General features: G+C 40.3%; 3 protein-coding genes and 1 long non-coding RNA gene across 5 annotated transcripts in view; all 4 read right to left on the bottom strand.

Moving 5' to 3' along the window:
- Window positions 1-186: 186 nt before the first annotated feature.
- Window positions 187-2,879, bottom strand: LOC124194697. The gene is made up of 5 exons (XM_046589028.1): window positions 2,797-2,879; window positions 1,966-2,197; window positions 1,742-1,905; window positions 1,508-1,668; window positions 187-1,437 (listed from the first exon to the last, which is right to left on the bottom strand). The coding sequence occupies exons 2-5, from the start codon at window positions 2,117-2,119 to the stop codon at window positions 360-362; spliced, it is 1,557 nt and encodes a 518-aa protein (XP_046444984.1). The 5' UTR covers window positions 2,120-2,197; window positions 2,797-2,879; the 3' UTR covers window positions 187-359.
- Window positions 2,880-6,018: 3,139 nt separating this feature from the next.
- On the bottom strand, window positions 6,019-8,071 carry LOC124188627. The gene is made up of 5 exons (XR_006872439.1): window positions 7,876-8,071; window positions 7,601-7,713; window positions 7,234-7,527; window positions 7,099-7,165; window positions 6,019-7,021 (listed from the first exon to the last, which is right to left on the bottom strand). It is a non-coding gene; the product is annotated as an uncharacterized LOC124188627 (long non-coding RNA).
- Window positions 8,072-8,291: 220 nt separating this feature from the next.
- On the bottom strand, window positions 8,292-9,386 carry LOC124192471 (cryptochrome DASH-like). The gene is made up of 3 exons (XM_046585771.1): window positions 8,710-9,386; window positions 8,414-8,649; window positions 8,292-8,323 (listed from the first exon to the last, which is right to left on the bottom strand). Exons 1-3 carry the CDS (start codon window positions 9,183-9,185, stop codon window positions 8,292-8,294), a joined length of 744 nt encoding a protein of 247 aa, XP_046441727.1. The 5' UTR covers window positions 9,186-9,386.
- A 1,537-nt stretch (window positions 9,387-10,923) lies between these two features.
- LOC124192315 (probable G-protein coupled receptor 158) overlaps window positions 10,924-14,937 on the bottom strand; it is a 51,966-nt gene continuing 47,952 nt past the window's right edge. For both annotated transcript variants that reach the window (XM_046585540.1, XM_046585531.1), the window contains 7 exons: window positions 14,090-14,889; window positions 13,476-13,557; window positions 13,252-13,414; window positions 12,940-13,191; window positions 12,746-12,871; window positions 12,567-12,590; window positions 10,924-11,954 (listed from right to left, as the gene is read on the bottom strand). In XM_046585540.1, coding sequence (XP_046441496.1) covers window positions 11,718-11,954; window positions 12,567-12,590; window positions 12,746-12,871; window positions 12,940-13,191; window positions 13,252-13,414; window positions 13,476-13,557; window positions 14,090-14,889 — 1,684 coding nt within the window. In that variant the 3' untranslated portion in view covers window positions 10,924-11,717. The remainder of the gene's footprint in view (window positions 11,955-12,566; window positions 12,591-12,745; window positions 12,872-12,939; window positions 13,192-13,251; window positions 13,415-13,475; window positions 13,558-14,089; window positions 14,890-14,937) is intronic.

The following is a 14,937-nucleotide window of genomic DNA, read 5'->3' as shown; positions in this document are numbered from 1 at the left end:
TCTAAGAAATAAAACATTAAAAATTGAATTAAAATAGACGAAGACAAAATGACTAATTGGTCGCTAGATTTCTTCAATAATCCATTCAAAATGGCTTCCATCTATTAGGAAAATGGGAAACCACCATGATTAAGCAAGGAGACATAATAAATAACTACTCTAGTAAAAAAGTAAAAAACTTTCTGGTTAGGGAATAAGTAATAGCAATTTATTTTCAATAGTTAAATTCTGTGATGAGAGTAATGGCGTGTGAGGCTTTCAATTTCATATACAGTCATAAAAATCATTTCAAAATCCAATAAAACGATAAGATTTGAGAAATATGACGGTGCAATACTTGCAATACTTGAGAAAACAGTTCAGCTCCATTCTACCAAAACTTTCCATTTCTTTTTACTTGCTAATTTATTCCAATCGGAAACATTTTGGCGCGTTAGTGATCGACACTCCCACAATTTAATCACTTTCAGAGGATTATTTTCGTTCATCAACGAATCAATCCCTTGTTTAGTAACAGAGTTGCATTGCTCTAGCTCCAAATGCTCCAGATTTCTAAACTGATGTAGAAGAGCTGCTTTCTGGAGAATTTTGTCGGTGAGCGTAACGCAATCTTTAACATAGAGGTGCACGAGTTCCGGCGACGACAAGAGGGAAGGAAAACTTTCGGACGGAATAACAGAAGTTGACCAAAGATGAGAAACACAGACTAGATGCAATGATTCGAGTTTCTTCAAGACGGGATCGACTTTAATCGGTTTGGAAGTGAACGGCTTCCTCTCTTCTTCTGGCCAAGCCAAAGAATAGGAATGATTCATTACAAGGAAGAGAAAGCGCAAATTAGGACAATACTCGGCGATAGCTCGAATGTTGACGCAAGGGAGTTCAGCTAGTGTCAGAGAAGTTAATGAATTCCCCAACCCTTCCAGAATAGGAGCTACACCACCATCAAACGTAATCTGACATTCTTCGCCCCCTCCTATGCTTAGTTCGCGCAAATTTTCGAGAGACAGTAAACCCAGAAGATCAATGTCACTCAATCCTTCTTGCGTTACAATCCGGACTTTAATGACAGATGAGCACAGGGACGCTGCGAGGCCTAAACTTCCACTTCTATAGGGCGTATTAAACGACTCGTTGGTGCAATGCAAATCAATTAAAGAATACTTTGGGATGTCTGGAAGGTGGTGTTCGAATGCCGACAAATGCATTTCTGCCAAAGATTGAACAGAGGAACAGCATTCAAAGACTTTCAAGGTATGCAAGTTTTCCAGAGCCATTTGAATGCCCTTTTTGGTGACTTTAGTGTAACTGATCAACAGCTTTTGAAGCAATTTACATTGTCCTAATCTATCACACTGCTTTCCAAGATCATCAATACTGAGACACAATCCCTGGATACCAGAATCTGTCACAGGGCAACTTGTTACATTTAGTTCTCTGAAAGAAAAGAGAAATGCTTAAATAAATTTTTTTTAATATTTACAGAAAATCAGCAACCAAAACTTACCGTAAATCTTTACAGTATGCTCCAAAGATGTACAAGCAACTGTCACCAGAGTTAGTATTTGAAATGTCCACTACCTGTAACTTTTCAAAAGTGGGAAGAAATTCCTGGTAGACTTGCTTGGAAATTTTCTGGCAACCAGACAAATTCAAAGATTTGAGGTGCTGCAACAAGAATAAATACAGGTTGAATTCAACAGCCATCTAAAAAGTGCAAAGCAAAATATTCTGATCTTACTGAGCATCTTATTGATGCAAGGCGCAAATGACAAGCAACTTCATCCCCTTCTCTGGACAGATCCAAAACACTGAGTTGCTGGGTTATTAGAAGTTCCAGATAATGTTTCTTTAATCGTTTCTCTTCTCTCAGTATGCTTATTATCTGTGCCAAAAGTTTGGAAGCTGGAAATACAAAGTTAACAAAAAACTATTTTTCATAAATTGGAATCGCTGTTGACTTACGCAAAGGATCAAAAGGTCCAATGACATAGAGATAAAATTTCTTTTCTTTGCCGAACGTTTCAACATAATGTGAACACCATTCATCCATATTGCGTGTGACATTTTCCAAGCACGTTTCTAATAACGTTTTAATACCAGTTTTCGCGTGAGGCATGGTCAAAAACTAAACAAACAACAGCGCAACAACTATCGAGTAACGAGTGTCGATTGTCGAACCAAAGCCACAGGGCACAGACCATGGACTACTTTAACTAAAGGACGGGACTCTTCGGCCTTTCCTATGTCGGCCATGTAAAAAATTTTCCGGGAGAATCGGAATCGAAATTTAAAAATATGTATTGTTTTACCTAATGTCCCTATACCTAAAATGTACGGTTATAGAGATATTGCAAATTACTTTACGGAAAATTTGAAAAAAGACAAAACACCGATGCCATCTAGGAACCAAACCGCCTAAGCTCTTGGAAGTCTCCAAGCAGATGCCCATTCGTGCATACCAAGAGAAAGAGACACCACTCTCTTATCTCTATTGCTTTGACATAGCTGCCTAACTCTCTTTTACCTTGTGGCATATATTCTTGAGAGCTTAGGGTGCTTGGCTGCTAGATGGCACGGTGTTTTGTCTTTTTACCCCTACTCCTGAAAGTAAAATTAGTATACCTTATTAATTAGTTTTTTTAAAATAAGATTATAAACACAGTTGGAATCAGCGAAAAAAACTGCATTTATTGATGTTTTTCATTAATTATCTCCTGAACAAACCCCACCCGACTAGCTTTAACACGGCGAGATAGGCGAAGAGTCCCGTCCTTTAGTTAAAGTAGTCCATGACTAAATGATGGGATAATATTGTTAATGATTGTGAAAGTTAGGAAAAAAAAATATTATGGGAGCTCAAAACTATGGAACGCCAAAAGGGGGAAAACAAGAAAAATTAACTGCTCCAAACTCCAAAGTTAGCATTAGAGCGTGCTCTCCAAAAATAAGTGCTCTCTCAGTCTCTCGCCCCCGCATGCCCCCGCCTTCTAGCGGGCGGTCCGGAAATTTGGTGGTTATAACTTTTTTGACGAAAAGAATATTTAGAAACATATGATTTTTAAAGGATCCAGTTTGGTTTATCCCAAGCTACCAATGAAACCTTTATATGCCTTCATATTGGACAAGGATTTTAATACCATACCAGCCCCCGATGATTGCCACACCAAACACAGTTGACGGCTCAAGAAGGTTTTGTTGATGCAAAACGTTTAAAAATCAATCAAGTATACTACACCCTCTGCCATGGATGCACCCTGCAATTAAGTAAATTAACACCTCAGTTCCCTTGTCCTCAATGCCGGATTCCATCCAATTCAGTAATGAAGTTGTTCCTTCCTTAAGTGATCATGTGAAATCATTGAGATCATGTGAAAAATTTTGAAATTTGTAGTCCCTTGTTCTATCTATAGTCTTTTCTTACTTCAGTTTGTGTGTATTAGTGTGTTTGTGTGTGTTGGCGTTTTCGTTTCTGCAACATCTGAATCTACCCCGGAAGTCTACTATGACTAATCGCCCCCTACCTCTCTACCCCTACCTCCCTAAACTCTTCTCCCTTCATCCTTTTCCAGGTAATCTCTCTGGCCAGCACTTTCTCTCTCGGTTATCCCCTTTTCTTTTTGAGCCAATCATTTATGGAGCAACTTTTTTATCTTTTTTTACACAGTCGTTAACCGCGACCCGCAAGAGCCAGTCACGCCTGTCAAATACGCCCGCCTGTGGTCCGATCCGAATTCCCCTGTTTCAAACATGTATTGAGAACATAGAATGAATACAGTTAAGTAAGTGGGTAAAACTGAATACTGAATAGCTAGAGGGGGAAACTGAGAGAGCGAGAGATAGTCAACCTGCCGTGATGCGGGCGAGGCGACGTCTGCAAAGAGAGGGCAAGAGAGAGAGAAGCTGCGACCTACCTCGGCGGAGCCAAGGTCGCTTCTAGAGATTTCTAGAACAAAGAGGGGGCGGAAAGGAAAGAAGGGAGGAAAGGAAAGAATGAAGAAAAGAGGGGACCAGACTTTCCTTTTCTCCCTATTCTTCCCTCGGGCACGATTAACCCGACAAGCCTAGTCCCATGCCACATGGGGGGAGCCAAAATAAAATCTCCTGTTCACGGCACCCCTTCACACTGCAACGCGACGCAAAGGGGTCGGCTTGACCCATACCTTTTGATTGGAATAAGGTCTATACCCCAAAACCAGGAAATTGTTTGTGAATTCTGAACTTGAAAAATTCTAGGAAAAAATCAAAAGACGATTCCTCCATCCGTTGGTTTAAGTGTTACGGAATGCAAAACACGTCGTTATAAAAATGAATGCACCAAACAACACACAACCAAGACGGAAGACCCAGCAGCCAGGGGTGGTATTTTGAAACGTCACTTGAACATCAGACGGTGGTTGGATGGGTATATCGATATTATACGGGAAATGTTACACGTAATTTTTTCTTTCGACTTGGTGTGGGGGAGTAAAAATAAAGTAAAGAAAAAATCAAAATTTAATGGAGGGGCTGACTGGAAAAAGATAGCAGAAAATCTGTTATTTTTTCGAGAGGCGTCTACCGACACGAACAAAACTTTATACACAAGGTATAAAATAACTGATGCTGTTCAATGGGAATCAAAAACTTGATGACACACACACTTCTTTATGACGACCACAGGAAGGAAGAGAGTTTCAATAGTATGAATGTAGGCAATAGTTTTTACATGTAAGGATTACGAAATTCGACTACTCTCAGTCTCTCACTATCTCGCTACTGTGTGTTGTGAAAAAATTTTATTATTCGCAGCGAAAAAGCGAAATCCTCACAACAGGGAGGAGGGACACACAAGAACTAGTCACCAGGCGGTCAAATATCGAAACATGGTAACCGTGTTGTGTTAAAACAACTTTTTAGCTAAAAAATCCGCAATTTTTTTTTATCTATTATGTCCGTCATCGGGCTGTCATGCTCATCATCCACATGAACTTGAGATAGAATGTCTTATTAACAAGCGATCCACGATTCAAGTAGACCGAAATCATGGAGGGGCTTTCCAGATCTAAATCCGGAAAAGGCCTTAAAAATATAAAAAAAATATAGGCATGTTTGTCTTCGCACGCCGGATTTACCTGCGTTTGCAGAATTACAAAATTCCCACCCGATTAGGAGTTATTTAGCTCTAAAGTTTGGGTTTTTTGAATTTTGTCAGAAAGTGGGGGGGCTTTGACATCCATTTTCGGAAAAGCGGGGGAGCTAGGGAAAAAACTAATTTTTTCAAAAGGTTTGTTGCATACTCAACCACCAAAATCCAAAAGGAATTTTCTTTCCGGATTTTATTGGTTGAGATATGACTGATTTAGTGAAAGGATAATTTAGCTGGTTTCCCTCCCTGACTTGCAGCCATTTTTTCGTACGGTCCGCTGCGCTCCTGGCGGAAGCCAGCAGAAGGTCTTATACATCGGCCAATAAGAAATCTGGGTTCACTATATATGAAGGCCTGTATAAATGCAATGGGTCTAATGTGAAGGCCGATATATAAGACCTTCTGCTGGCTTCCGCCAGGAGCGCAGCGGACCGTACGAAAAAATGGCTGCAAGTCAGGGAGGGAAACCAGCTAAATTATCCTTTCACTAAATCAGTCATATCTCAACCAATAAAATCCGGAAAGAAAATTCCTTTTGGATTTTGGTGGTTGAGTATGCAACAAACCTTTTGAAAAAATTAGTTTTTTCCCTAGCTCCCCCGCTTTTCCGAAAATGGATGTCAAAGCCCCCCCACTTTCTGACAAAATTCAAAAAACCCAAACTTTAGAGCTAAATAACTCCTAATCGGGTGGGAATTTTGTAATTCTGCAAACGCAGGTAAATCCGGCGTGCGAAGACAAACATGCCTATATTTTTTTTATATTTTTAAGGCCTTTTCCGGATTTAGATCTGGAAAGCCCCTCCATGATTTCGGTCTACTTGAATCGTGGATCGCTTGTTAAAGCAAATTGAATAATACTCATTGATTTTTGAAAATGACTGACCTAAAAGCTCTGTTGGGTGTGAATAACCTAGCATATTTGTGTTGTTCCGATTCCGGTGTAGTTTGCAATTTCATCGCTTGTAACGCTAGTCATCGTTAACTTAAAAGATGTAATTTCCGTCAAAACCCCGCGGCAACTGGAAAAAGGAAAACCAATAAGAGCTCACGGATTGGACGACATTTTTTTGTGGGAAAAAGAAGGTAGCGATCTAGAAATCTAGAATTGCAGTCCAGTCTTCGCGATCAATGCAGTAAGAATTATCGTTATTTTTTTCTCTCCTTAGAATGGATAACATTATTGAACAAAGTAGAAGAAATGTCTACACCAAAACTACGTGTCCAATTGATATGGATTTAGACGGATTTAGATTCTTTCTTGGCGAAAGCTTTCAAAAACTCAGGAGCGCCAGATCAGGAGGGAATGATGAATAGTTTCATGGAAAAATGTAAGTTACTATGTTGTTTTCTTCAATTTTGTGTGATCGGACATGTATTTGTTTTGATATAGTGTCCGTTACCCCATCATACCCACTACCTAAAAGAGAAAGTGGGTACAAAATATTTAAGAATGGGGTTATTTCAAAAATTTGCATCAACAAAGAGCCACACGGCGTGTTTTGTCAAAACGATGGCCATTTAGGATCGTATGAAAATGTTTCGCTTATAACTGAAGAATGTGACCCATGTGATGAATATGGTCCACAAATGAAATCAATCTGCGACACATGGTCTATGGCACCAATGCGGCCAATTCTAGCAACTTGCCCCGTGCTATTCCTTGTCTTGGTATCACGATCTTCCAGTGGCGCACATATTTGATCCCAACTTCTATTGTTCATTCAACATGGTTCATCGATGGTTCAATTTGTTCATATAGTTCAGACCAAAAGTTTGTTTTGTTTTTTTCCATTCAAAAATTCAAAACAAACAATGGATAATCACGAGGAATACGAAGTTGAGGCAATTCTGGATATGGGGTAAGTTTTTCCAAGTTTTTCCAATTAGAATTCTATTAAAGTTTCATCAAATTAAAGTTTCATCATGGTTATATATTACAGATTTGATGAAAAAGGAAGACCATGGTACCTTCTGAAGTGGATGGGGTATGAAGAAACCTCATGGACTTTTTACAGAGATGTTGGCAATGGATGTCCTGACGTAATGAAAAAATTCTTGAAAGAGTAAGTTTTTTTTTTAATTTGACAACAGCTAATATATTACCTTACATGTTACAGCTTCAAAAAATCCAAACGTGCACCAGTTGAGTTGGAGTTAACCCATCCGTTCACTGTGGAGCCACCGAGCCAGAAGAATCTGATGAAGATTTAGCTGATGAAGTTTTGCAGCCTCCATCGCTTCAAAATGTGAATTCTTCACCAGCATCTTCTTCTGTGTGTTATGGCCAACATTGTTCACCAGCTTCATCGTCTCATTGTTATGGCCAACAATCTTCTCCTGCTACGTCTTCTCATGGCCAACATTCTTCACCAGCATCCTCACTACATCTACATTACTCTGAAAGCATCAATGGAGAAGGTGATGAACTTGAAAACTGTGAGAACTCTCCATGTCAGCAATCTTCACCTACACCATCATTTCAAATATCCGAAGCGGGATCAGCTGAGTTCAGCGAAGATGAGTCAGACGAACGTCAGCCTTATTTTGTTCATACCCTTTCCACTGTAAGTCCAGCTTGGGTTCCTGTTTTTAGTCGAAGAGAAAGGCAAAAAACGGCTTAGATGTATTAATTGTAAAAAAGAAGGGCACAAAATCCAAAATTGCCCCGAACCAAGAATGAAGAAACAGAAGAAAAATAAAAAGAAGAAAAATAAGAAGAAGAAAAATAAAAAGAAGAAGGCTCACCATTAGTTGACTAAAATGTCGTCTGCATTGTGAAATCCATTGGTGGAGACTCGGTCCGTCAAGAAATACACTTTCTTCCGTGTCCAGATTCGTACAGACTTTTGTTTCTATGAGCAGTCGGTAAAGCTCCCACTTTTTCCAATCGATGTGGTTATGTCGGTAAAAGCTTTTGATGTACAAAAAATATTTTGTTAACTTCCACTTCTTTAGTACTATACAACATTCCTCAGAAAATAATTACGTTATTTAGTACCTGCTACGTAGTTCCAATTTCCATAATTACTGCAAATGTCGTGATCTAAAAGCAACGGTTCAAACCACTCCGCACCTAAACGCCAATCTAGAAGTAAATCCTTGACTAGAAACGAAGCCCCATTCTACCGTCCTCGATTAGACATTCAGCCGGTTGCCAACAGTTAACGCATGTTTGCATCTACAAACGGTACTCCTGTTTTTCCCATTATAGGAGATTAAGATAAAAGCTTAATTTTAGTTTATTTAATTAAATATAGCAACAAGTAGATTCCAAAAATCGCACTTTGTAATGCTTTAAAGAGTTCCATGCCCTTCTTCCACTGTTGACGTCTGCCTTTCATTCCATTTGGGTAAAATATCCTGTCGCCATATTTCATTGAAACGAATTTGAAATAGTCTCGCCAAAGTAGCTCGAAACGAACCCAATAAGTCGATTGGTTCTTAGTTCTTTGCAGCTCGTACTTTTCAAGTTCCCAGTGAATTCTTCTTGGACTAAGGCATCCATGAGCCAGCCAAGGACTAATTTGAAAAGGAAGGATTAATAAATAAATTATTAATATTAAAAAATGATTACCTAACCTGAACTTGGTTGAGAAGTCTGATCCAATGTGTCCATTTCTTGTTTCTTTATATTGTGCCACAACATTTGTATCCCAAAGGTAAGATTGTAGTCTGAGTAATGCAGCAGTTTCACCTCCATTGAAAGGGAAAGCTGATGATGAATTTGGGATTGGTTTAGTAGAATTTAGTGCTTCAATTGTGGGGAGGTTCCCCCAAGGAATTTCATGTGGAAAAGTAGGAACTTGCTTCATCTTGTCTGGCATTGAAATTTCTGGACGGATTCTCAACTTCTCTTCAACATCTTTTCGAAATCCTGTGTATGAGTCAGGAACATGATTAATTTGAAAGGGCAAATCTCCTTTGTGGTACAAAGTGGATCCCCAACAATTGATGTAGCTTGCTTTGATCTCTTGACATATTTTCTGAAGACATTTTTCAACATCTGTTTCTTCTTTTGTTACTTCTGTCTGTAAAATAAGGGTTACTTTAACCATAGACTACGAAGTAAAGACGGCGATCGGCTCCATAAGCCCGAGAGGAATCGTCCGAAGCGATGCTTCTGCATGCCGGTAGGGGTCAGGCCGTACGGGTTAACAAGGCAATTAGTCGTTCCCCGTTTCCCTACTGATTACGTGCTTCACACACACGCATTTTCGGGTATATATAATTCATATGGATTTTTAGATTTTATATTATAATTTTATATAGCCCTTCCCCGTGTCCCTTGAATTTTTACTTAATTTTGCTTACAAATTCGGGTGTACAAAAAAAAAGTTTTATGTGACACCCTTTTCCGTGTGAATAGAGCCCTCACAACAGTGTTGCGCGATTTCAGCCAGTTCGAACTAAATTTCCCGTGTATGCTTATGGAATCGCGATTGCTCGGATAACTTACTTGTCAACTAAGCCCCTGAATTTCCCCCTTTCTCTCTTATTTAGCCTGAATGTCACAATTGGTCGCAATTCACGACCGCGGACAAAAACTGAATAGCTAGGCTGTCGTCTAACAATTAGCAGAGTATGGGTGAACTTACCCTGGCTCTGGTCAACTCAAGCAGATAGGCAATATCGCAATTTTATTCGAGAACAATTTGAAAAATACGGAAAAATTTAATTTTCAATCTAGCGATACCACATACAGAAATACTTGCTTCCTGTATTAAATGCTTTCTCCGGAAAACTTGATTATTTAATGAATTCGATGGCATCATTTGATTCAGTGATTTTTGCATAATAATGGGGAAAACGCAATAAACTTAACAATGGTAGGTACCTCTGGCAAGTGATATCTCAACATCAGTGCTATATTTTACTGTGATAGTGTCGGTTGGCAGTGTGTTTATGGGGCCCATGGGCAGTATGTTTGCTTCTATACAAATAGGTATACACGAGTATATACTTAAACAACAAAAAAGAGTCAATGTATGGTTGGCCTGGGAATATAACCGGAATATAATATTCGGGAATTCCCAAATCATTTCGTACCAAACAGAATGAATCCGCTTTCTTGCGCGAAGCTTCCTTTATAGTACTAAATAGAAGAAGGTGATGAACGATCTTTTTGACATTTTGAACGAAGTGGAATATTCATCCACACTGGAAGGGCAGTTTGCCAATTTATTAATGGATTTCTCTTCTTACGACATGCACAAAAACTGAAGCAATGCGTTCCGTCCCAAGTGTATAAGATAACAGTTGTAGAGACAAAGCCGTTAAGAAATATCTTTTTATCCGTTTCACCTTCATTATTGCTGCGCGACTCTAGCCAACCGCATAAACACGCAATAGGGTTCTTCACTTCTTAATAAGCGCTTCCAAGTTCCAAACAACAGCTATAGCATAGAAACGACTTCAGCGTGTTCACGTGGGTTGACTTTCAGCTTTATTCTTTTCATATGTCGTACCGTATACGTAGTATTGATCCTGTTACACTACACGATGAGGTCGTGTTGATGATGTGGCCCCCCTGCACAAACACACTGTTGGCGTTGAATCAGTTATCTCATTATATCCAGAAGCTAGGAATAAAGTTCCACAAAAGAGAAATCGAATCATCATCCGCGATAACATTATGTCCTCTTTTCCAACTTTCACAGCAGCCTTCACACACTCGCATAACAGCCTATAATGTATACCGTGGTTTTATGGAACTTTTATCCGCATATAAAAGGAGGTACGAAGAAGATAGAAGTTGATGAAAGAGAGAAAAAAAAAGATTATTTATATCGAGAGCTCGTTGAAACTTTCTCTCTTCTTTATTTTAAGTCCCTTTTTGAATTACACAGCCGTCATATTTTTTTTTTCTTTCATCGAAAGAGCATATTCATCAATCTAGGTTCTTGTTCTTCGTTGATCAGCACAACGAAAGGATATCGACGAGAAACCGATCCCTTTGACTGTGTGCGAATGAATACGCCAGCGAATGGATTGATTACATCCTGGATTATAGTACACACATTTACTAAATATTTTGAACAAGAAAGTTATCAGTGAGATGCCGTAATCGAAACGATTGGTGGGTCATGGTGTAATAATATATCACCGATTATACGTCGAGTATTATAGAGATGTTACACTGAAACAAGTCTTGGCAATCAAACAAATCAAATAAACATCATCGACTAAATCATTATTATAATTAATGGTGTCACTGAGAGAAACAATTTGTTTTGATGAAACAGTACAATTGGAGAAGTCCGAACAAAGAAAAAACGAGGTAGAACCAGCAAGACCATAAAAATGTATCGAAATAAGAATGAAAGTGAGAGAGGAAGTGAAAGAGTTAATTTAACGATATTACCAAAAAAAAAGCGATGACTAAATGAAATGAGTATTATATGGTACTTGTATGTTTGGATCTTTTTCCATTCGTAGTCGCAGTATATGTACATAAGGGAACGGTTGGAATCAGGACTAAATAAATAAGTAAATACGGAGTAAGCCAATCTAGTTACGTCCTAGACATTCTGGCCTGTGTCGTCCGAATCAAAGTGACCAATTTGTGTCATCAACTTTGGTTGATTTCATCAAAATTTGGAAACAGCTTTGGTGCTGGCGGACACCATGGGAAGGGGATTGATTTCGGATGCCAATAAGTCGGTAGAATCGGCTGGATTCGATTGTTGTTGCTGTGTCGATTGCGCCAGTTGTGGAGGCGGTTGGTGGTGGACGCCACTGGGTCCGTCGATGCTGCAAACGGATTCTTCAACACCGGTCTCTTCGACGTTTTCCGGCTTCCTCACGGCTCTGCCGCTATTTTTGCTCTGTTGAGAGGAAATCAGGAACACGATCAATGGAGATTGTCGGAAAATATCGACGAGGGCATCGGCAACACACGACACGCGCTATCGATAATCGATCTGACGGTGATAAAGTGCCTCTTTTCCTCTCTATTTATTTATAATGTAAAGCCCATCCATATACATACGCTCATTCGATCGACGGGAGATAGGACCCGCCTACGTCATCTCCCACCCCCCAAAAAAACCACCCGTAACGTCTTTCGGAATTAAAGTTAACTTTTGAAAAAGCTGTAATATTAGGGAAATTGATGAAAGACCCCCTTCAGTGATGTATCCCCCTACGCATACTCCTTTGCCATACATAGATGGCCACGAAAATCCATTGCAAGGATTTGGAGACTCAGAAATTACGAACGTACACGAGGTAGTACGCAGCTCAGTCTGAATTGTATGAGGGAATTTTATCATATAATAGGATCGCGCTTAAGCTGATCAAAGGCTCGAAGGAAGAGTAGAAAAAAATGCGAGTTATAGTAGCCGAATATAGCTACGAAAAGTTTTGCTGATATAACTCTCCCATAACCCAAACAGTCATGTATAAATTTTAAGTGTATATTCCACATTTCGTCTTACCTTTTCTCGTTGAACTCGACTTCTCTGTTCACAAGGAAAAAGACGGTTACATCATCATTCGTCCATGAAAAGAAATTCATAAAAAAAATTAGCATTACGAGAGTTAGCGAATGCATCACCGTCGTCAACGCTACGTGGGATCATTTTTAAGAAACAAATGTCGATGTGAAATTTCTAACCTGAAGAGAGAATCGTCGATGAGGAGGTTTCCGACCACCTCGTCGTTTGCTGATGTGCGGATTATCTTTTCGTAGTGTCTTCATCTTGAGGACGTGCAACTGAGTGTAGACCCTTTTGAGCTCTTCCTGTTAATGACATTGGACAGGCAAATAAAACAGAATGAAAACGGGAATTTCAGTGGATAATAATTTACCCGAATGACTTCAGGATCCATTTGGGAAAGGTCTACGTTGCCGAGATCGACCTCGCCGTTAGCCGAGATCATGGCCGGAGCGTCGGTTCCAGCGCCGTCCCCAGCCGGATTGTTTTTAAAGTCTCCAACCGGAACAGATTGGCCGCGATCGAGAATGTCACCGGCGACACCAACGCCGCACTCGATCTGACTAGTCTGATGCTGCATCCGCTGAAGATCTTTGTTGGATGATTGACGGCAGATGAAGAAGATCTATCAAACATTTAAATTTAAAAATTACATTTTATATCTGGTTTGGTTTTATTGAATTACTTTTGGGCCGAAGATGATGATGAGAACTAATGTCGTAGCTAACTGACTGCGGGCAAATTCCAACAGGAAAAGATGATCCGGGTAATCGGTGATCCAGGCGATGCGACTGAGTACAGTGTAGGCGACCGAGGCGCAGAATTCGACCAGGATGGCCAGGAAAAGACTGATGGGACAATAGAAATCCAATAAATCATCTCCGAGACCAGAATAAATGTAGTAGTTACCAGAGTTTCTCGCCATGGTGACTGGCCGCATTCCTCGCGCTGGAACTTATGTACAAGCCGCACAGGAGGAACAGGAATTCGCCTGCAGCATTCAAAGAAAGGAAGATTACGATTTTTATAGTTGCTGGATGTAGGCGAGACACGTACGACCGGTACTGTTGGGTTCCATTCAATTACACTGCATCTAAAATATGTACGGGTTCATCTCTCCTATTTCTCTATGCGACCTACTGTGTGCGTGAACTACTACTCGTATTCTATTCTTTGTGAATGTGGAATGCAGGCCTGGGCTTTGTTCATTTCTTAATGAACCGAGACGCTCCTCACAGAACCAAAGCAATATGGATCTCATCATCACAAAGGCGGGTATTTCTCTGGAAATGTAAACAAGATATACAAATGGCTTTTCCTGATCATGATCAGTTGAAAATAACTGGCATTCATCAGCCAACAGTTAACACAGTCAACCACTCGAGTGTAAAACAAACTCTTGAAAGTTTAAACACAAACAACAAGTCACTTTGTTTCGTTTAATTTTCTTAAAATAGCTCTGACGGTGAGTTCGTCTCTGGGTTTCTTCAAATTTGTTAAAATTTTTTTATTTTTATTTTTACCTGCCATGTTGACGTAATGCCACCAGAGCTGTCGACAGACGGTAAAGTAAGAGCCCGAGTTGACTTGGAAACGGGCGTAGAGCAAACTGTTACTGCCGTGATCAGATGCGACGTTCAAATCGCAAGGAGGGCCATCAGCAGCAGACTTGTTTGTCGTTTGATTGTTAGCAGACTGATTGGCATAGGTGGAATCGTTAATGACGGCTTCGGGTAGTGTTGTCGCTTCGACAGTGTTGGTGTTGTTGTTGTCATGAGACCTATCAGAGTGGACCGAAGGATGAAGAAGAGCGTCGTCGTTGGACGACATGGCGCCGATAGACTGCGACGGATCGATGAATCCGCCAAGTGCAGTGCCACGTCGTAGGACACGAGCCTTTTGCAAGAGGAACGAAGCGTTGGTACTTCGTGGCCCGTCATTGCGGACTCTGACGCCAACCCTCCCGCTGTTACTCTCTCCGATTCCTTTGATGCTCTTGGGGAAGAGCTGCGGATGAGTTGATCGCGAAGATGAAGATGTGATTCCCGGCAGCAAAGATCCGGATGGGTAGGCAGCCATATCGATCATGATCGATGACGGATCTGTGGGGATAACGGGAGGGCCAGAAACAGCAGGTGCTCCGGGATAATCCCACATTTTCCAGATCGAGTGTTCGCTGTGCTCGCTGTGCTCCAGCGTCGAGATGGTGCCGGAAGCCAAGTACACACTGACGCATGTGATCATCACTGCCCAGTACTTGAGCAGATCCTTTTCACGCACCACCCAGCGATGAGCTTTACGCGTCCGGAATTCAACCAAAAGTCTAAAGAGACATTTATCATTATTGTTAACTGTTTTTTTTTTTTTTTTT

Source organism: Daphnia pulex, chromosome 1, assembly GCF_021134715.1.
Source record: "Daphnia pulex isolate KAP4 chromosome 1, ASM2113471v1".
In the NCBI taxonomy this organism is placed as follows: Eukaryota; Metazoa; Arthropoda; class Branchiopoda; order Diplostraca; family Daphniidae; genus Daphnia; species Daphnia pulex.
Note: the sequence above shows the minus strand (reverse complement) of the source record. Positions and strands in the feature narration are given on the sequence as shown.

What these genes read in the sequence shown, in the direction of transcription:
- LOC124194697 (XM_046589028.1), bottom strand. Translation starts at nt 2,119, where the DNA reads ATGCCTCACGCGAAAACTGGTATTAAAACGTTATTAGAAACGTGCTTG. An exon ending in TGGACCTTTTGATCCTTTGC is followed by an intron (nt 1,906 to 1,965) that starts GTAAGTCAACAG and finishes TTGTATTTCCAG; the next exon opens with CTTCCAAACTTTTGGCACAG. An exon ending in GCATACTGTAAAGATTTACG is followed by an intron (nt 1,438 to 1,507) that starts GTAAGTTTTGGT and finishes CTTTTCTTTCAG; the next exon opens with AGAACTAAATGTAACAAGTT.
- LOC124192471 (XM_046585771.1), bottom strand. Translation starts at nt 9,185, where the DNA reads ATGGTTAAAGTAACCCTTATTTTACAGACAGAAGTAACAAAAGAAGAA. An exon ending in GACTTCTCAACCAAGTTCAG is followed by an intron (nt 8,650 to 8,709) that starts GTTAGGTAATCA and finishes TTTTCAAATTAG; the next exon opens with TCCTTGGCTGGCTCATGGAT. An exon ending in ACTCTTTAAAGCATTACAAA is followed by an intron (nt 8,324 to 8,413) that starts GTGCGATTTTTG and finishes TGGGAAAAACAG; the next exon opens with GAGTACCGTTTGTAGATGCA.